Raw genomic sequence first — 21,715 nt, 5'->3', positions numbered from 1 at the left:
TGTGGCCCATTAGAATGTTCTACTGAACAGGAAAATCAATCTGCAAGGAAAGAATTTGAAAGGACCTTTCCAGGTGTGGTATTCAAAGGTCTGAAAAGCTTACTCCTTTAAAGGAAGTCATTCTGAATAGCTTACAAATGAACATAAATAGTTTAGAATTGAAAAGTCCCTGAATGAAGAGACCCAATAAATCCCATAATAGGTATTAAAATGGCACGTCTGAGAGCATGGGCTCTGCACTGGGTGTTGTATATAAGTGATGAATCACTAGATTCTACACCTGCAACTAATGTTACATTGTATGTTAACCTAACTGGAATGTAAATAAAAACTTGAAAACCAAAAGCACATGGGCTCCAGGGAGAGACTACATGGACTTTAATCCTAACTCTGCAGTAAACAAGCTGGGTGCCCTACTTATCACTCTTCCCATTTCTTCATCTGTAAAATAGGGATCATCTTACTTAGCTCAGGATGGCTGTGAGGATGAATGACTTCGTATTTATAAAGCACTTGGAACAATGTCTGACACAGAGTAAATGGACGGTAAGCATTAAAAAAAAAAATTCTCACACTCATCTTGAGGAAGATGAGGAACCAGCAACCGGATGAGGAACCAGGCTTCTAAGTCCTATTAAGCATTTAGACATACAGGCAGTCTTTGCTTTACACAGTAGTACAAGACCATAACAACGACTATAAAAAGTGAAACTGTAAAAATCAAGAGAAAAGGGCTCCTAGGTGGCTCAGCTGGTTAAAAATCTGCTTTCAGCTCAGGTCGTGATTCCAGGGTCCTGGGATTGAGTCCCACATCAGGTTCCCTGCTCAGCGGGGAGTCTGCTTCTCCCTCTCCTGCTGCTGCTCCCTGCTTGTGCTCTCTCTCTGTCAAATAAAATAAAATCTTTTGCAGAAAAAACATTTGACAAAGTACAGCATCCTTTCTTGATCAAAACTCTTCACAGTATAGGGATAGAGGGTACATACCTCAACATCATCAAAGCCATCTAGGAAAAACCCATTATCAAAAACCCAAATATCATTCTCAATGGGGAAAAACTGAGAGCTTTCCCCCTCAGGTCAGGAACACGGCAGGGCTGTCCACTATCGCCACTGCTATTCAACATGGTACTAGAAGTCCTAGTCTCAGCAGTCAGACAACAAAAAGGAATAAAAGGCATCTGAATCAGCAAAGAAGACAAACTCTCACTCTTTGCAGATGAGATGATACTTTATGTGGAAAACCCAAAAGATTCCACTCCAAAAGTGCTAGAACTCATACAGGAATTCGGTGAAGTATCAGGATATAAAATCAATGCACAGAAATTAGTTGCATTTCTATACACCAACAACAAGGCAGAAGAAAGAGAAATTAAGGAGTCGATCCCATTAACAACTGCACCCCAAAACGTGAGATACCTAGGAATAAACCTAACCAAAGGCGCAAAGAATCTATACTCAGAACACTCTAAAGTACTCATGAAAGAAACTGAGGAAGACACAAAGAAATGGAAAAATGTTCCATTCTCATGGATTGGAAGAACAAATATTGGGAAAATGTCTATGCTACCTAGAGCAATCTACACCTTTAATGAAATCTCTATCAAAATACCATCAACTTTTTTCAAAGAAATGGAACAAATAATCCTAAAATTTGTATGGAACCAGAAAAGACCCCAAATAGCCAGAGGACTGTTGAAAAAGAAAACCAAAGCTGGTGGCATCACAGTTATGGGCTTCAAGCTCTATTACAAAGCTGTAATCATCATGACAATATGGTACTGTCACAAAAAGACACACAGACCAATGGAACAGAACAGAGAGCCCATAAATGGGCCCTCAACTAATCTTTGACAAAGCAGGAAAGAATGTCCAATGGAAAAAGAGTCTCTTCAACAAATGGTGTTGGGAAAATTGGACAGCCACATGCAGAAGAATAAAACTGGACCATTTCTTTCTACCACACACAAAAACAGACTCAAAATGGAGGAAAGACCTCAATGTGAGATACAAATCCATCAAAATCCTTGAGGAGAACACAGGCAACAACCTGTCCGACCTCAGCCACAGCAACTTCTTCCTAGAAACATCACCAAAAGCAAGAGAAGTAAGGGTAAAACAACTATTGGGACATCATCAAGATTAAAAGCTTTTGTGCAGCAAAGGAAACAGTCAACAAAACAAAACAAAAAAACCTGACAGAATGGGTGAAAATATTTGCAAACAACGTATCAGATAAAGGGCTAGTATCCAAAAAATACATCAAAGTCAACACCCAAGGAACAAATATCCCAAACAAGAAATGGGCAGAAGACATGAGCAGACATTTCTCCAAAGAAGACATACAAATGGCCAATAGACACATGAAAAAATGCTCAACATCACTCGGTATCAGGGAAATACAAATGAAAACCACAATGAGATACCACCTCACGCCAGTCAGAATGGCTAAAATTAACAAGTCAGGAAATGACAGATGTTGGAGAGGATGCGGAGAAAGGGGAACCTTCCTACACTGTTGGTGGGAATGAAAGCTGGTATAATCACTCTGGAAAACAGTATGGGGATTCCTCAAGAAGTTGAAAATAGAGCTACCCTATGACCTAGCAACTGTACTACTGGGTATTTACCCGAAAGATACAAATGTAGTGATCCAAAGTAGCATGTGCACCCCAATGTTTATAGCAGCAATGTCCACAATAGCCAAACTATGGAAAGAACCCAGATGTCCATCAGTAAATGAATGGATAAAGATGTGAAATGTGTGTGTGTTTGTGTGTGTGTGTGTGTGTATACAGAGTCACAGAGTCCTAGGATCCAGTCCCAGTGTGTATACACACACACACACACACACACACACACATACACACACATACATACACACAAAATGGAATACAATGCAGCATTCAAAAAATGAAATTTTACTACTTGCAATGATGTGGAAGGAACTAGGAGGTATTACGCTAAGCGAAATAAGTCAATCATAGAAAGACAATTATCATATGATCTCACTGATATGAGGAATTTGAGAAACAAGACAGAGGATCATAGGGTAAGGGAGGGAAAAATGAAACAAGATGAAACCAGAGAGGGAGACAAACATTAAAAGACTCAATCTCAGGTGAGGGCTGCTGGAGTGGAGGGGAGTGGAACTGATGGGGTGGTTGGGTGAGGGCTCTGTGTACTATGGTGAGCACTGTGAATCGTGTAAGGCTGGTGAATCACAGACCTCTACCCCTGAAACAAATAATACATTACATGTTAATTTAAAAATATAAATAAATAAATAAATAAAATCTTTTTACAAATTGAGAGAAAAGAACACAAGTGTTCTATGACCTTTTAAATTTTTGTTGAATCATTAAAAACTTTCACACTACAGATTTTAAGTGTGTATGGAAGTAAAAAAAAATAGTAAGACCCAATACATAATACACTAAATATTTCTTTTAAAGATTTTATTTATTTGAGAGAAAGGAAGAAATAGAGATAGAGCTTAAGCAGGAGGAGGAGCAGGAGAGGAGAGGAAGACTCCCCAGTCAGTAGGGAGCTCAATGGGACTGGATCCCAGGACTCTGGGATCTTGATCTGAGCCGAAGGCAGAAGCTTAAGCGACAGAGCCACCAAGGCGCCCCTTCACTTACACTTTTAACACTGGGTTCAGGTTTCATTAATATCAACAGAAACCTTGAAGGGCCTGGCTGTCATAAAGTCACAGGGAGCTTATTCAGAATGTTGTAAAATTCCACAATGGAAATTCAAAACCTAAAATTCAACCTGTTTCAAAGCAGCTTCTCGTTAACAAAGGAACCAGATGATAACAGACATACTTATAACTTCTCAGCCTCATCTTATATACATTTAAAAACATCCAAATTGGGGGCACCTGGGTGGCTCAGTGGGTTGAGCCTCTACCTTCAGCTCAGGTCATGATCTTGGGGTCCTAGGATGGAGACCCGCATGGAGCTTTCTGCTCGGCGGGCAGCCTGCTTCCCCCTCTCTCTCTCTTCCTGCCTCTCTGCCTACTTGTGATCTTTGTCTGTCAAATAAATAAAATCTTTAAACAAACAAACAAACCAACAAACAAACCACCCAAATTGCCCAATATACACACAGGCACTTTTAATGCCTTGCACTTAACTGTTAATAATTATTTAAATGGGGGTGCCTGGGTGGCTCAGCAGGTTAAGCCTCTGCTTTCAGCTCAGGTCATGATCTTAGGGTCCTGGGATGAGCCCTGCATCGGGCTCTCTGCACAGCAGGGAGCCTGTTTCCCAACCCCCAACCCCCGCCTGCCTACTTGTGATCTCTGTCAAATAAATAAATAAAATCTTTTTAAAAAATAATTATTTAAATGGTGCAATAATAGAATGAATCAATAGTATGAATCAAGCAAGTGAATAAATTCAACTATATTATGAAATTTCTCTAATTTCCAGAAATGGGTTTTTAACTGGATATTTAAGATCTCATATAGATTGAGGGGTGCCTGGGTAGGTCAGTGGTTTGAGCCTCTGCCCAGGTCATGATCCCAGAGTCCTGGGATTGAGCCCCACATCAGGCTCCCTGCTCAGCAGGGAGTCTGCTTCTCCTTCTCTCTCTGCCTGCTAATCCCCCTGCTTGTGTACACCCCCACCCCCGTCAAATGAATTATAAAAAATAAATAAAATGAGATCTCATATAGATCAGGGGAGAAATGTAATTGTGTACTCTTTAAGAATCTGATGAAAGTTCTCTCCTTCTAAAAGTTCAGGTGAGGAGATACAACACTTCATGTAGCATTTTAGGGAGTTCACAGAACATCCATAATCCCATTAGAAGATGTGGTTAAGAATCTAGAACTATTCCTAGATAAAATCCTGCCAAAAACTGTTTCAGAGCCATTACAAGTCTTGCAAACTCAGCTCACTTTCCAAGGGAGGGTAATCCTCAGAGCAGTCATGGGGCATCAGAACCACACTGAATGGTGGCTCTTGCCTTGTTATGCAAGTTTATTCAGTCTAGGTTCTTCAACAAACCACCATTCCTGAAGCTCTCCTCTGTGAGTATTGGCCTTAGAAAACCCTACTGAAGAGACAGACTCAACATTACATTGTTGAGAAACATGACAGAACCAGCAAATCAAATTGAAAGTTACCTTGCGCAGGAGGTTAGCTGCTGTGGGCAAAGCACAAGTGGGACCTGAGCCTATTGCTGGCAGCATTCTACTCTTTCTGTCCTTTCTTTTCTCCCTCCTCTCCATTCCTTCTCTTTCTCCTCTGCCTTGATTCTTCCTCTCTCATTCTTCTCCCCTGCTGTCTCTGACACTGGCCCACATGGACACTGTTTTATCTAGCCTGTGGTGCAAGAGATTTTAAGCCTTATTAAAGCCAATAGAGAAAGATCGTTCTGAGTCACACTGAATTCATGAAACAACCCAACAGGAGGCACTGAGGATACCTCGACAATGCCCAAGCAACAATTCTTGCTAGGGAAGGAATTGGGGAAGGAATTTTGAGCAAGGGGGTTAGAGGTTACTTTTTAAAAAACTGATTTGATGTCAAGAGAAAAAGATTGCCTAAGCAGTATTTGTTGATGAAGTCACAGAATGGCTCTACCTCTGGAACGAGCTTCATTTTCTTATATTTTGGTAAGAAATTTGATTCTCAATTGGGAATTCAGTCACTCTACCCACTCAAGGGCAAGGTGATAAGGTTCTATCAAACCAAGTGTCTAAACAAACCTGAGACTCTACCAAGGTCAGAAATGCTGCACTTGAAGCCAAAAGATCTCTCTTTGGCTTGTTTTGACTTGTAACCATAAGTTTATCTTGTCTGGGTGTCCAATCACTTTATAAAACAAACGCTGATTTCTGCACTTCAGCATCCTCTGGAGAAGCAACGGGAGTCCTGGATGTCACCTTTCGAGGATTCTCTAATTTCTTTTTTTTTTCGCTCCTCTGATTTCCACAGGACTTTAAGTTTTTTCTCCTGAGATCCAGCAACAAAGGATGGTTTTGGAAATGCTGAACCCAATGCATTATAACATCACCAGCATGATGCCCGAAGTCATGCCTGTGGCCACCATGCTGATGCTGTTGCTCACTGGCTTTCTTCTTTTGGTTTGGAATTATGAAGACACATCCTCAATACCAGGTGAGTCAGTCATTTAGTTCTGTAACTAAGGAGATTGTTTCCTTGGGGCTCTCGGTCCATGAGGGTAAGGAAAATTTTACAAAAGGACAAAAGCAAACATGGGGAAATGGCAGAAGCCCATGGCAATGTTAGCAAATAAAAACTCAGGTGAAAAATTTTATACCAATTACCTGCACTTTTCAAATGAAAGCATTTGAAAAAAAAAAAAATCTTAGATAATCCCTTCCAGTCTGTGCTTTGCTTTGGTAAAGTAGACTTGGCAGAAGTATCCTTTCAAGTAAGTTTGGGGGAAAAAAAAAAAAAAAAAGATGGAAGAAAAAAAAAAACAGTAAGTTTGAGATGGGGTGAAGCAAGGTAAACCAGGAATTTTTTTTTTTTAATTTAAACTCATTCCAGTGTTGCTCTGGAGGTGAAAATGTCTCTGGAATGCCTTCTTTTTTTTTTTTTTTTAAAGATTTTATTTTTAAGTAATCTCTACATCCAGTGTAGGGCTTGAGCTCACAACCTAGAGATCAAGAGTCATGCGCTCCTCTGACCAGCCAGGCTCCTCTGAGCCAGCCAGGCGTACCTGGAATGCTTCTATACCCCTCTCCTCCCTCCTGCTTTGCCTCATCCATGAGCTCTGCCCTCTTCCTCTTCCTCCTGAACTTACTTCCTCTCTTCATCCCACTCTTTCTTTCTCCTTCATCCCACATTTCCTCTTAGTCTTGGGGGTAGGTGTAATGGTGGTGCCACCTAAGAGTTGCCTGGGTCCTGGGCAGTGGAAGAAAAATAGGGACCACTATGGTTCCCTTAGAACATCATACCCTGAAAGAATCATCAACCAGATCTGTGGATAACCAAACATAGGGTGTCATATAATTATGCAGATAACTCCAAAAGAAACTGCTACCACTCCACACTATCAGATTAATTCCGAATTATCAGAACTATTCAAATGTTTCTCTGGTGTTCAGTGAAAATTATTCAGGGCAGGCCTTAATCCCCAGTCTCATGAGATAACCAACAAGGCTTTACTTCAAGAGCATAGTCATTATGCACTTCCAAGTGCAGTGGGCCTCATCGCAGAGCGACTAAATGTAGGAATGTGAAGCTGATGCCAAGTTGCCAAGTGCCCCATGTCTGGTTCTTCCAAACCTTTCCAGAGAACTGTGTGTCCTGTTGATCTGATTTAGCCTGGTGTTGTGGGGGGTTTTCATGCCCACTTAAAAACAGAGCACTCAGTTAATGCTGTTCTCTGCTCCCTGAGGGTTCTGAGGGAAGACTCTTTCATGGCTTTTAACTTGAGCTCCTTCCCACAACAGCCCCTTCCTCACTGGACTTCTCCCACAGTGGGCTCCCAGGTCAGGATGTGTGTACAGTGGGGTGAGGTGGAGAGTATTTTTTAGCAAGTCCCCCCAGACATTTATGTTGCAAGTGTTAGAAGAAGTCCCTGGATCTTTGAAAAAGGAGGTCAGCCTATGGGGGGCAAGCACAAGAACTGGCACCCCTGGAGCTTTGGATCAGGAGCCTACGTGACAGCTCACTGTGTCTACCATTCCTGCGCTGGGGACATCATGTTGTCATACACTAATTGTACTATGGTTCTCAGCCATGTCTGGGGCAGGGCCTGCATGTTGATATTATTTAAAAAAAAAAAAAAAATCTGGGATGCCTGGGTGGCTCAGCTGCTTGAGGGTCTGACTCTTGATTTTAGCTCAGTTCATGACTTTGAGGTCATGAGATAGAGCCTGCCAGGCCCACACTGGGCACCATGCTAGGCTTAGAGCCTGCTTAAGAGTCTCTCTCTCCTTCTCCCTCTGTATCACGACCCCCAGCTGAAAATAAAATAAAATAAAATTTTTAAAAACCTTCCCAAGTGATTTTTCATTAGCAGTCAGAATTGAGAGCCATAGATATGAGCTCAACCCCTTCACTTGACAGAAGGGGAAACCGAGCCCCAGAGAAGTGAATGGCCTTACCCAAACAAATCATTATGAGAAATAAACCTCTGAGTTCAAACCCTTCAGTGAGGGGTTAAAGCCCCAAAAAAGGAAATGGCTTGCAGCATCTCAGCTTGAAAGGAAGTGGGAGTTGAGGGGTAGGGGGGTAACCAGGAATTCCTAAATTTCAGGTTAGTGATCATTTTGCTAGCTGGGAGTCTTCTAGTCCTATGCTTTCCCTTCGGAAATGTGAGCTCTGGTCAGAATCCACTTGTGGCACACACTAAGGTCCCATGGTGCCCAGTGGGGGAAGGAAAAGTGGGAAAATTGGCTTTGTTCGGGTGGTTCTTCCTGAACTCCTTTTGGTAGTTTCCTCAAATCACTGGTTCTCTGGGTTCTTGGTTTTACAGGTTTGGGGGAAGCTTAGGGTCAGGGAAAGTCAAGGGGAGTTAAGAAGGTGTAATAATTTAAAAACACTTAAGTTAGTTACAATTTACAAAGCAGTTTCACATTCATTTTTCTCTTGTGATCTTCATAGCACTCTGGTGAGATAGGTGTGTTTATGCCTATTTTGCAGATGAAGAAACAGATTAAAGAGGGTCAATGGTGCGTAGCTAGTAAGTGATGAAACTGGAACTCAGAGCTAAGTCTCCTGAGCCATCCCCGAACCTGCATCTGGGTCCACTTCCCCAGAGCCTCTCTCTGCCCTGGGCACCATGTCCTCAGAGGATGGCACTGGGAAAAGGACATAGCCACACATTTCCCTTTCTCCCACTAAGAAAAGACTTCACAGAAAAGTGTACAAATAAATATGTCACCACAACACAAGACAAGAAACAGGGTGTTAGCATCCCAGAAACTTCTCTTGGGCCTCCTCTCTCACTTCCAGAGATAAACATTCTTCAGTCTTGTGATAATCACTCCCTTGCTTTTTATAATTTTGCCACCTAATCTCATATCCCAAATAATACAGATTAATTTTGCCTGTTAATTTTAACTGTTTTAGCAATTGAGTCCTATGTTATTCTATATTCTTCTTTTGCTCAGTATTGTGTTTGGAAACTTCACCCACATTGTGACATGCCACTATAGCTCGCATGGTATGCAGTAGCACACACATCTCATGGTTTAGTTACTGATGATACTGCTGGTGCTGATGATACTGATGATACTGATGATACTGTTGGGTGGCTCCAGTTTGAGATTATTGTGAGCAGTGCGGCTATGAACCTTCCCATGCACAGGTTTCTCTAGGGCATACACATAGCCTGGAATGCAACATCTTCTGCATTAGGACATTGGGTGAAAGGTCCCAGCTGTTGGCTTCTGGGAGGCTGTTTCTGCACAAACAGGCAGTGTAGTATTCATTGCTCCTCTTAGGGTATGGAAGAGCCTCCCAAAATCACTGCAGGCCTAGATCAGCTTTCCCAAATCTGACAGGCAGAGAGCAGCTTAAGGTGATTGCCAACAAAGTATTTCCTAAATATCGTACCAAAGTCTCTCCCCTCCCAGAACAGTCTTTTCTCAGATGGAGGGTTTAAGATATACATGTAAATGAAAGGGTCACACTGTGTTATAATAATTCAATATTGTACTTTCTCCTCACATACTCTCCTCTCCTGGCCGGGACTCTGATGGGAATCTAGTTATGCATATCGCTCATCTCTGGCCTCTGACTTGTAGTTAGGGTCTTTACCTAGCAGAGTCTCAGTAAGTGTTTGTTGGATGACTTAAGCTGACAAGTAACTGATCGATCACTAGGGACTCCAGACTCGGATTCTCCTCTAGTTAGAACATTCAGGTTTTCAACCTGAGCAAAGCTCATTATCATCTCCCTTTTTCAGTGGATAGAGATCTGCACTGTCAGATCTCTTGATTGGTGGTTCCCAATCAAGAGATGGTGGTTCTCTTGAATGGTGGTTCCCTAATATTAAAACTATCTACATGGCACCCAACTGTTAGATTATAAAAAGGATGAGTGCAGCTTTTCATTTGTATGTCTTTGTGCCTCGTGGGCCTAGCAAATTAAGTCAGTAAATGTTTGTTGAATGATTCTATTTCCAAATAGCCAGATGTCTGACCTCCTGTGGACTAAATGTACATGACACAACAATATTTTTCCATTTTATCAAAATGTAAATACTACCTAAAATACTCTAAATGAGGATGACACTTAAAACTTCATCCTTTACATTATACACCCATTTCTAATTAATTTTAAAAAAATTCACCAGGAAACACTTATTACACATCTACAATGTTTCAAGCTGTAAACCCCAGCAGAGTAGTTTATTGTTACATACACTTTAGTTGATTAGAGATCTATATATCTGATGACCTTTAAGGAAATACATATTCAAATTTTCTTTTTTCAATCTTATAAATAACTTAATGAAATTATTTAATATAAAGTCAGTCATCTACTTATAATTCAGTATTATCAGAACAATCAGAAGATTAAGAAGAACCCTTTGAAAATATTTTGATTCTATAGATACTACCAAAGACCTTCACTTCAAAGATTTTATTTATTTATTTGTCAGAGAGAAAGAGAGAGAGTGAGCACAAGCAGGGGGAGCAGCAGGCAGAAGGAGAAACAAACTCCGTGCTGAGCATGGAGCCTGATGCTGAACTCAATCCCGGGACCCTGGGATCATGACCTGAGCTGAAGGCAGGCACTTAACAACTGAGCCACCCAGGCGTTCCAAAAGACCTTCACTCTAAAGAAATAAACCTGACAGTCATATTCCCATTAATCCAGCGATTGCAAAAGACTAAATCTTATTTGCCAAATTTGGGAATTAAGATCTAATTTAGATAATTTAAGCAGAAGCTTAGATTATCCAGATTTATTTATACAGCGCTTGCCCCTGGAATGAGAATACTGTCTCAAACCATTGTGCATGTTGGTTTCCTATTTTACTACTGGAATGGAATCAAAGGAGAAAGGTTTGATGTAGAAAAGCTACTATTCCCAGGAAAACTCCTAAAACCATTCCAAGAAGTTTCTGTCTAACTTTTTACTGCCACCAGTAAAATCAAGCTAGCAAGTTTGTTCTCTGGTTTAAGTAATAGCAAATTTCTCCATTTTTAATGTAAGCAAGGACATGAACAGTCACTTTTCTTGAGTAAAACCACATCACTGGACCAAATTCTAGTCCAGACTCTAATTGGACTCATTGACTAATTCCTCAATGCTTAGCTGTATTATTTGCATAATGAAATTTAGCTTAGGATTCTTCTCTCAAATGGAATCCTTTTTGAAGGGGAAAAAAAAAGAATGGTTAAAAAAATGAATGGTTAAAAAGTTTACACCAAAACTACAATCTAATTTTAACCCACCCATTCCATTAGTGGGCATTCAAATTGAAAGTTTTCACACAAAACTAGACAGCCAAACAGATCGGTCAGCTTGTTGCAAGTCCTGGTCTCCGTGCTTGGAACTAGATGGACTGACTGACTTGATTTTAAAACTCACTGACATTGTTTAACATGGCAAGAAAATAGCAGACCCCTACCCTGGTTCATTCAGATCAAAATGATGGAGACCAAATGGAACTACTGTGGTATGGACACTGAACTACTCTTTTTCTCATGTTAAGCTTGTTTGTTTGTTTGTTTGTTTAGTAATTCACAGATATACACTGGAAGATATAAAGACCTTTCAGATATAAAAGAACACAAGCAGAAATAACATAAAGCGGTTGCTCTTTTTTGGTGTCTGCTATAATGCTGACTCTGCTCTAATGACTCTCCTAGGTCCTGGCTATTGTATGGGGATCGGGCCCCTCATCTCCCACTGCAGGTTTCTGTGGATGGGCATCGGCAGTGCCTGCAACTACTACAACAAGATGTATGGAGAGTTCATGAGAGTCTGGATATGTGGAGAGGAAACACTCATTATTAGCAAGTGAGTCTTTTATAATCAAAGACAAATTTTTAAAACCAAGGCTGTGTTTTTCCTATTAAGTAACAAACAAACTTATTTTGATATCTTGATGCTTTTGTTGCTAAGGCTGTGTTTTTACTTCCTAGGTTAAAAAAAAAAAAATCTAATCCTATATAGAAATGGAATGCTTGAGTTTTGCCTAAACCCAAAGGTACATAGATAAAGAACTTGGAAAGCTGGGAAACTATTTGAAATTTCTCTGAGCAGTGAATGGAAATTTAGAATCTAAAGAATTTGAGTTTGATGAGACATACTTTAGGGAGAGGCATTATCTTTTCTGCTTTCCTAAGATTTTGGTCTTATTGCTGTAAGCGAGCAGTTAAAACAAAAGAAAACCAAACCCTCAAGAGAAAGGAATCTGCATCAATTTGCTAATGTGCTTCTAATGGCAAGCTCTGGAGCACCTCTAGAAGGGGAAACAGTAGAAAAAGATGTCTTTTTTTTTTTTTTTTTTTTTTTTGACAAAGATCGCAAGTTGGCAGAGAGGCAGGGAGAGAGAGAGGAGGAAGCAGGCTCCCTGCTGAGCAGAGAGCCCGATGTGGGGCTCGATCCCAGGACCCTGGGATCATGACCTGAGCCGAAGGCAGAGGCCTTAACCCACTGAGCCAACCAGATGCCCAGAAAAAGATGTCATTCTTATACTCCTATTCTATTTGTGACTGTGGGCCAGTGTCTCAGCTGAGTGACCTCAAATAAATCAGGAATATTTCCTATTTTTAAAAAATGATTTGTTATATTTTCTGGATAAATTTAGCAGATTGACTTCATCCAGGGTTAATCTAATAGGAATTGACTGTAGAGATCTAGCTTTGTGAAATACTAGTTTTCTTATTTACTGATCATAGAAAATAGAGAGCACATTTCACTAGACTTTCAGCTATCTTTACTGGATATTTCACAATGTTATACTCCAACACTGGGTCATTGATAAGTTTTTATATTCCCTGACAGTAAAACTAGGGCTTTACTGATCCATTAGAATTTTTTTGTCCAGATATATAGACTATTACTCAGAAGTAAGTGAAGCATTTCTGGAAACTACAGTGGTTTCTTTCAAGCCAAGATTACATGCATTATTTAATAAAATACCATGGTAATCTCAAAGGTCAATTCTTTCAACCAAATAACACAGAAGGAAGTGGGGACCAATAATTATCCTTGGGTTTACTTCTCTGGGCTACTCTGGTCAGCCAGGATTTAGGTTTTAGAAATTAATACTTTACATTAGCAATGGCCCACAGTATCGAAATGTCTCAAAATGTCCTCAAAATGTCTCAAAATGTCCTGGGACTGATGACACAAGGGCTTCAGGGCTTGGGATGTTTGACCTTGTTCTTTCATCCACCGGCATAGCTAGTTGCCTTCCAGCCCTTCTCAGCAGACAGGTGAAGTGACCCGCAGGGTTTTTAATCTATAGCTCAGGACACAAAGCGGTGGTTCTCACCCAAGCTGCACATTAAAGTCGCCCAGGGAGCTTTTAAACATCCCAGTGCCCAGGGCACACCCCAGCTTTCAGAATCTCTGGGTGGGGTGGGGGGTGGAACCTGGGCAGCAGGTATTTGTAGAGCTCCCCAAGTAATGCCAATGTGCTGCAGAGCCTGAGGCAGGAGAATAGGTAAGCAGCTGCCAGCACGGGGGGGGGGGGGGGGGGGGGGGGGGGGGGGGGGGGGGGGGGGGGGGGGGGGGCTTGCCTTGGGGTTGGGCAGCAGCTAAGCAGGCTTGGAGTGCTTTCCCCTGATCAACTTACCCTTCAGTCTAGCTCAAGTGGTGGTAGTATAAGAACTGAAGTCAAGAATGTGACAAAGAACCAGAGAACCAGAACACATACTACACATTTGGATCACAAGACCCAATCCTGGAAGCCCAAAGCCATTCCTGAAGTAGCATCCTTCAGTGACAGTGCAGGGTGGCATCAGACTGCTCTCCTGTCTTCATTAAGAACATCACCTTAGCGACCCTGACCAATTCAGATGCTGATTCATGCTCAAGATGAGTACACAACCCATCCTGCCCTTCCCCCAGCTCTCCCAGTTCTCTCCTCATCCTGTCCTCACAGGCTCTTCACTGGTTGGAGTCTTTGTGTTCTCCTTAATTGCCTCTGAACCGTTCAATTTTGTTGTTAAGGGCTGAGCTCCTGCGGGAATAGGACATGTTTGTCCCCATCTCCTTCCCTTGCCTGTTCTTCAGGTCCCTTCCAGAACTACCCGTGCCTCTTGAAAATACCCCACTGGACCTCAGAAAGCTTTTTATTTTTAGTTGAATACTTTGCCAGGTTTTTTCTTTTGAAAAGTTTAAGATCTGCAGTCATTACAACTGAGTAGAGATTATGGTCCAACTTTCCCTACCAGCATTGTCCCAAAGCGGTGGGGGTTGCAGAACTTCACAGGCAGGGGACGGAGGGGGTTGGGCGGGTGGGGCGGGAAGATCAGGCCAGAGTGCTGGGGGCAGAAGTAGGACAGCAGGTGTAAACAACTGTTCCAAGGAGTTTGTCTTAAAGGCAGCCGAGAAATGGGACAAAGAAATAGAAAGGATGTATGGTCCAAGGAGCCTTTGTAAGATAGGAGAATTTACAACGTGTGTGTTGAGATGGCAACAATGGATTACAAAGCAAAATTGTTGATGGAAGAGAAAGGGGTGTGCTAGGTGAGATGGCAAGGGGGTCCAAGTGACAGTAGAGTTGGTCTTGAATAGGGACATGGAAGTTCACCCACAGTAAGTTTGGGAAGTTTGAAAATACAAGCACAGATCCTAATAGTTGGAGCTTACAGAGATTCTAGTTTCTTCTTTTTCTTCAGTAAAATAAGAAATAAAGTCTTTAGCTGAGACTGAGGAAGTAGAGTATTTGAGGAGTGAGAAGTCGGGCTGTAATAGTCATCTAGAATAGTGACAGTGAAGGGACTTGAGGACATGTAGAATTGCCAGCTGTGCTAAGGGTCCACTTGAATTTAACTGGGACCTGTGTGTGTGTGTGTGTGTGTGTGTACATGTGCATGTGCAGTTTTTTCCCCAGGCATATTCAGCTGTCAGGGGCAAACCCAGAGTAAGCTAAGAGTTGGATTTAGCCAGGGGTGAGTTTTTACCAGGCAACTATGACAAAGTAAGGAGAGGGTCAAGGGAGTTGAGAATGCATGGGAAGAGAGAGTGATTTTAATGATTGACAATAAAATATTTTTCCAATTTTTTATTAAGAAAATGTTCAAATGAATAGGAAAGCTGAAAGAGCAGTTCTCTCATTCCCTGCCCCACGTGACATTGACCTTCTCAAGAGACCAAGTCAATTGTCTTATGGGATGTTCTGCATTTCCAAATTTCTCTCATTACATTATGGTGTCACTTAACATACTCCCCTATTCCCTGTATTTTTTATAAACTGGAAATTATGGCTTAAGGCTCAGTTTCATTCAGGTTAAACACTTCTGTAACGATACCTCCTTGGCAATATTGGGCACTTCATACTGCATCCTATCAAGAGACAAGAAAAGGTTGTCCCACTATCAGGGATGTTAAATGTGATCACTGGGTAGGGTAGTTACAGGCAGATCTCTCCTTTCTAAAAATTGTTTTTCTCTTGCATGATTCCACTATTTAAGCTGGATAAGTGAGAATATTAGCGGGGCAAAGAACAGGGGAAAGGCAAGGGGATCAACAGACTGTGAGTCTCAACACAAAACAGGTCTACACAGGCAAGTGTTTTTAACTGTTTGGTACCAATGATTCCATTAGTTTCTCCTCCATATGTTCAGTACTCATCATTTCTGAACCTGGCCACAGAAGCGTGAGTCCTTTTTTTTTTTTTTTTTAAAGAGTGTATTTTTAAATTTTTAAAAATTTTTTTGAAGATTTTCTTGTTAAGTAACCTCTATACCCAACACGGGTCTCAAACTCACAACCTAAAGATCAAGAGACCTGTGCTGCACTAACTGAGCCAGCCAGGTGCCCCTAAGTGAGTCCTTTAAATTCAGAACTGAAGGTGGCTTTTCCTCCTCAATACCTAAGAACTTACTCTGGCTACTTTTCATTTTGAATAGACAATAGGTTTGCCATCTTTGACAATGTCTTTTGACGTTAGTCATGTTTAAAGAAGAATAATGAAGGGGGAAGGGGGATATAGGCTTCCACTTATGGAATGAATAAGTCACAAGGATGAAAGGTGCAGGACAGGAATACAGTCAAAGGTCTTGTGATAGCACTGTATAGCGACAGATAGCAGCTGTGCTTGTGGTGAGCACAGCATAATGTATAAACTGGTTGAATGACAACCTTGTACTTCTGAAACTAACATAACACTGTGTCAACTATATTCAAATAAGGAAGAGAGAAAAGAAAAGAAGAAGAGAGAAAGAGGAAGAAAAGAAGGACGGAAGGATGGAGGGAGGGGGAGAGGGAGAGGGAGGGAAGGAGGGCGGGAAAAGAGGAAGGAAGGATAATGACCTCATTTACCATCCGGTTTGCACTACCCACTACCCCTCCTGAGCCTGGGGTCTCTCTTGAGTGGTAAGAAGTCCTTACTCTCCCAGTCAGTATAACATCTCCCTTAACTTGTATTACAGGCTAGCCCACAAGGCTGGAGCGAGGTCTCCACTATTTCCAGAATGTCCTGAGAGATCTGGGCTGGAGTCCTTAGTTCTTTTACCAACTTTCTTTTCTTCACTTTCTTGATTTATTCTGGTTAGATAAAGCCAGCCTACCTTTGATCAAAACCTTGGTTTTAAATTGCTCACCTGCAGCCAGTCTTCTCCCTCAAGGTCTCTCACTTCTATCTTCGTCCTTTGCCAAGTCCAAGTCTGAGCCTCCGACTTGAAGAAATCAACTGAGTTGTTGGCGCCCCCTAAAGAACACATTTATGTCTGAAGTTAGCTCTTTAGTAACTACACCTTTAGCAGGATTTAAGTCTGGATGGAGTCTCTTGTTCTTTTTTTTTTTTAAAACTGATTAGTAATTTTTCAAAGTAAATGGACAGGCTAAAATGGTTAAATGCAGTATATAAAAGCTCTAGGGGTCAGACCAGAAAAAATAGTGTTCTGCTTTACCTCTGAACACTTAAAAATTTTAGATATGAATTTGTGAATACAGAATGTACAAATCACTTACTTTCTGTTGTCATTATAGACTAAGGTAGGGAAAGGTAAAAGAACCTAAAGTCCTGAAATCTATTCATAAGATTTTCAGCCCTCTCATAGCATGATTTTTATATACAGGACAAAGTTTTAGCTATTTGTCAGTCAAATTAATTCCCTAGAATATAAACAGAAGCATCTGGATTTTTGTTTTTAGTTTTGTCACTAGGGAGAGAAAAAACTTGTGCAAAACACAGGGATCATTTGACGAAAATTATCCAGAATCGAGAGAACATCTGACTTAATAGAGTGTTTTGATTTGAAAATAAGAATTTCTTTCCTTAAAGAAATTATGTAGTACATAATTTATTCATAAAATAATTGTTTTCATTTTTTGACATTGACATTATTTCAGGGTCTTTCTTTTAAAATTTAAATAGGACTACGGAACCATCATAAATGTGAGGATTTGGCTAATTCTTAGCCCACAGACTGATCGATTCAGCCAGAGCCCCCAGCTCCTTTGGCCGAATGCCTTCTTTAGGAATGTGTTTTCACAAGCACTAACTGAACAACCTCATTAAGGCAAAGTCATCCTTTTAGGAACCAAGTATCAACTTTAAGAGGGAAGAGCAAGTGGTAATATGGCCACTCCAGCCCAGTGTAGGAACCAGGTACATACACTATAATGGCCACTCCCATCTCTCAGGGTTATGTGTTCAGAAACGTCCCATAGTAGGAGAATTTGCAGTTGAAAAACAAAATTTCAGTGGAAAAGTGGAGAGGAAGAACTGAAGTCACAATGAACACATGAAAACTTGTATAAATATTAAGGTCACCCAAATAGAAAAAAAAAATAGCAACAGCGTCTAAAATGTAACACAGGTGATATTTTATATATTTTGACTTTGCACATTTAAGCACCATGCTGCTAGGTTTTTTCCCCCTTCTACCCCTCCCACACCAGAAACTGCCCAGGTTCTCCCTCCTTTGCAGTACCAGAGAGACATTTAGATATACTTTGCTTTCTTGCAATAATGTGCCCGTTTTCTTCCTATTCCTCTGCTCAAATGTTTAGTTCCTTTCTAATTTTGTGATCTCTTTCTCTGAACTCCACTCTGGTCTCAGAGACAGGCAGTAATTTATAATCCCCAGGTGAAAAAAAAGCTTGGGGAGATCTCTTTGAATTTAGCTGGCAGACCTGAGTAGTTTAGTTCTTAAGCCCCAAGGTTAAGAGTTATGTCACTTGGGGTTTGCCTGAAATCCCCACCAGCGCATACACAGGTAGGGGCTCTGGCACTGTTAACACGGCCAAAAGCCAGACTCCTGACAGTTTTCCCTGCCTCCACTTTCTTCACACCTCCCATGGTTGCATGCCAAAAACCTCTATTCCTCCTCTGCTCACCATTCTGACTCCTCTTTTTAATTCCCAAACCCTTCTCCCTCCCATTTTCTCCCTATCTCCAAGAAAAATGGTGATCCATTTGAATATACTTGAGTGGAAATTCGTTGAAGTGGCTGAAAATATATATGGAGGGAAGTAAATCTGCTTATGCTTACAGTTTACCAAGGGTAATTTGCATTTGGCCATCTTGTCCACATATAAGTACTTGGACATCGGCCTTACGATCTAAAGAACCTGTCACCATGCATCTCAGAGGAGTCTGGGTAATGTATGTGCTTGGGACAGGCTTTGTTACCATAGGGAGGCCAAGGACGACACATGAGACTTTCTGAGCACAAACTCTGCAGTCCTCTGTGTACTCTGTGTTTCTAGTGTCCACTCGGGAGCACAGCGATGTTGGAGGGCCCCAAGCCTCTGAGATGGCATGCTCCAGCCTTCTGTATGGAAGGGCTGGGCCTTGAAAGGAAGTGGCTGACGTGTGACCTCCCTTTCTTCACTCACTCAGGCATGACCATGCACCACTGTGGGTGAGGATTTAGGGATCTGGCAGTTTGCAACCCCTTCTGCACTGTTTCGTCTGCCTCTTGTTCTCACTCTGCCCACTTTCTACAATACCCTTTAGATAACCTCATTTGATTTTTTTCCAAGTGGGGTCTACACCTACAATATGATATTGGCATTTATGAAAACAATAGACATACAAGCACCACATGTCCTGTTATCTTCTCCATTCTCCAGTAAACACTGTCCTGCCTTCATGTAGTGTCCATCTTGCTTAGCTTATGAAGGGTTAGCCACATAGCTTATTAACACATGCCATCTTGGAGTTCTGGCTTCCTGACCCATTACATCCATGGCCTCAGCCATCATTCAGCCCTTGTCCAGTTAGCCTGCTTCCCTCTGGGCCCTGCATGAACCTGTTTTCCAGCCAAAGCCCCATGCCACAGGAAATGCAGTCACCTGTAACATCTCTTAATTTTTCTCTTGGCAGGTGAAAAATGAATTCATCCCATCTACTCCATAATTCTCAACTTCATAAATTACAGCAGACTTCTTTTGCTGAGTACTGAGCCAGGAGTCCTCTCTCTACAAATCTTCACTCTACAGCATTCATCTCAGCTCCCCACCCTCTCCTTCTCCATGCTGCTTGCACCCATCCTCCAAAAAACCCACCTATTATTTATCCTGAAGAGAATAATTATTATTTTGTCTTCAATCCTTTTGATTATTACTTAATTGCCCATTTATCCTTCTAATGCCATAGGCTAACTCCTAAGCAGTCTTAACATCTCAGCAAAGCGAGTCAGTCTCCCCCTACAGAAGAATTCTATACCACTGTCCTAAGAATATAATACTCTACTCACATGTGCAGGCTCCTATAACTTCTTCAGCTTGAATTTTATAACATTTTCTAATTTTCAGTGCCTCATCATGCCCAAATTGCCTCCCTGAGATGTGGAGGGGCAGGAAGTAGCTCCTATAGAGGAGGAAAAGGGTGAGGAGGAGAGAAACAGAAGGAGCTGCTTCCTGCCCCCTAGTTCTTCCCAGGCCTTAAAAGCTGGGCATGGCAGGGGATGGAAGCAAAACAGTGGAGAGGAGCTGAGAAGTTCAAGGAAGACTGTTGGCAAGGTCCCAGTGTTGCTACCTCAAGGGCTATCAATGCCTCACCATGCCCTATATCCTGACAGAACTCTGTGACCCTGGAGACCTTGATGAGTCAGGATGGAATGTAGTCTCAAGATAACTGCTGCCACCACCACAGAGAGCCGTCCAGGCCCAGCCTAGCCAGCAAAGCCAGACTCATGAGTGCCCAGGAGATTCCTTCAAGCCCAGAATGATACCCACCGGAGAGACTAGGCCTGATGAGAGATTCTGAGGATAGGTGGTATGAGGAAGAACTGCTTGTTCCAAACAGAAGAAAACTTCAGCAATTCCAGGAACTCTGGATTCTGAGACTCAGTCCTGCAGGGGGTGGCAACTGTCTGGAATGGGGCTGGACTCTTCTGGGACTCAGGGCCTTGCAGCTCTTACCCCAGTCGTGGCTAGTATTTTTGTGATTTGGAATTAGAAAAAAAGGGGAGGAATAAGGAATGGTGTGTGTGTGTGTGTGTGTGTGTGTGTGTGTGTGTTCTATCTTTGGTGATACTCAAACAGGGAGTTAGTAACTAGGAATATTTCAACTGGAGAGGAATATTCTTATGCTCACAAACACTACTCAATATGAATACTAGTATGCCTTGCATTTTTAAAAAAGATTTATTTATTTATTTTTGGAGAAAGGGAGAGAGACTGTGAGTAGGGGAGGAGGCAAAAAAAGAGGGAGAAAATTTCCAGCAGACTTCGTGCTGAGAACAGAGTCCAACCACCCTGGAGCTTAATCTCAGGACCTCAAGATCACGACCTGAGTCAAAACCAAGCATTGGACACTTAACCTACTGGCACCCCTCGAATGCTTTGCATTTAGAGCAACATGCATTTACTAAGAAAGCCACCTGGTAGTCAAAATCATCATCATGAGCTCTCCGGACCCTTCAAAATTAACACGAAGTTTTGCTGTCTCTGTAGGTCCTCAAGTATGTTCCACGTAATGAAGCACAGTCACTATAGCTCTCGATTCGGCAGCAAACTTGGATTGCAGTGCATCGGAATGCATGAAAATGGCATCATATTTAACAATAATCCAACCCTCTGGAAAGCCATTCGTCCTTTCTTTACAAAAGGTAATCAGATGCTGGTGACTTTCTGCTCTTTTATCTATAAATGAGCCCCTTTTCTGGAACTTAAATTCTGCTGCATCACTTACGTTGAAATAATAAGATATGGTAGGCACTATTCTAAGTACTTGATATTTTAATCCCACAACAACCTCATGGGGTAAATACTCTTGTCACCTACATTTTACACATAAGAAAGCTGAAATAACTTACCCAAGGTCCCCAAATTAGTAAATGGTGGCCCAGAAGACAATGCCAGTGCCTACATTTTTTTTTTAAGATTTATTTATTTATTTGACAGACAGAAATCACAAGGAGGCAGAGAGGCAGGCAGAGAGAGAGGAGGAAGCAGGCTCCCTGCTGAGCAGAGAGCCTGATGTGGGGCTCGATGCCAGGACCCTGGGATCATGACCTGAGCCAAAGGCAGAGGCTTTAACCCACTGAGCCACCCAGGCGTCCCCAGTGCCTACATTTTTAACCACCACAAGCTCCATTCTTCCTGTTGATACATAAAGCAATTCCACAGACATGAAGAAG

At 41.7% G+C, this 21,715-nt stretch overlaps 1 protein-coding gene and 1 long non-coding RNA gene across 3 annotated transcripts in view; one reads left to right on the top strand and one right to left on the bottom strand.

Moving 5' to 3' along the window:
- Positions 1-16,826, bottom strand: part of LOC123388317 — a 46,369-nt gene extending 29,543 nt beyond the window's left edge. The window contains exon 1 of the long non-coding RNA XR_006602876.1: positions 16,724-16,826. This is a non-coding gene — a long non-coding RNA (uncharacterized LOC123388317). The remainder of the gene's footprint in view (positions 1-16,723) is intronic.
- The window catches only part of LOC101687608 (aromatase), a 103,588-nt gene that overhangs the window by 65,410 nt on the left and 16,463 nt on the right, over positions 1-21,715 (top strand). For both annotated transcript variants that reach the window (XM_004755439.3, XM_004755441.3), the window contains exons 2-4: positions 5,949-6,131; positions 11,813-11,963; positions 21,030-21,184. In XM_004755439.3, the coding sequence (XP_004755496.1) occupies positions 5,987-6,131; positions 11,813-11,963; positions 21,030-21,184 (451 nt within the window). In that variant the 5' untranslated portion in view covers positions 5,949-5,986. The remainder of the gene's footprint in view (positions 1-5,948; positions 6,132-11,812; positions 11,964-21,029; positions 21,185-21,715) is intronic.

Source organism: Mustela putorius, unplaced genomic scaffold (genome assembly GCF_011764305.1).
Source record: "Mustela putorius furo isolate JIRA1106 unplaced genomic scaffold, ASM1176430v1.1 tig00003898_pilon_pilon_pilon, whole genome shotgun sequence".
NCBI classification, from domain to species: Eukaryota; Metazoa; Chordata; class Mammalia; order Carnivora; family Mustelidae; genus Mustela; species Mustela putorius.
This window is presented reverse-complemented; position numbering and strand designations above follow the sequence as displayed.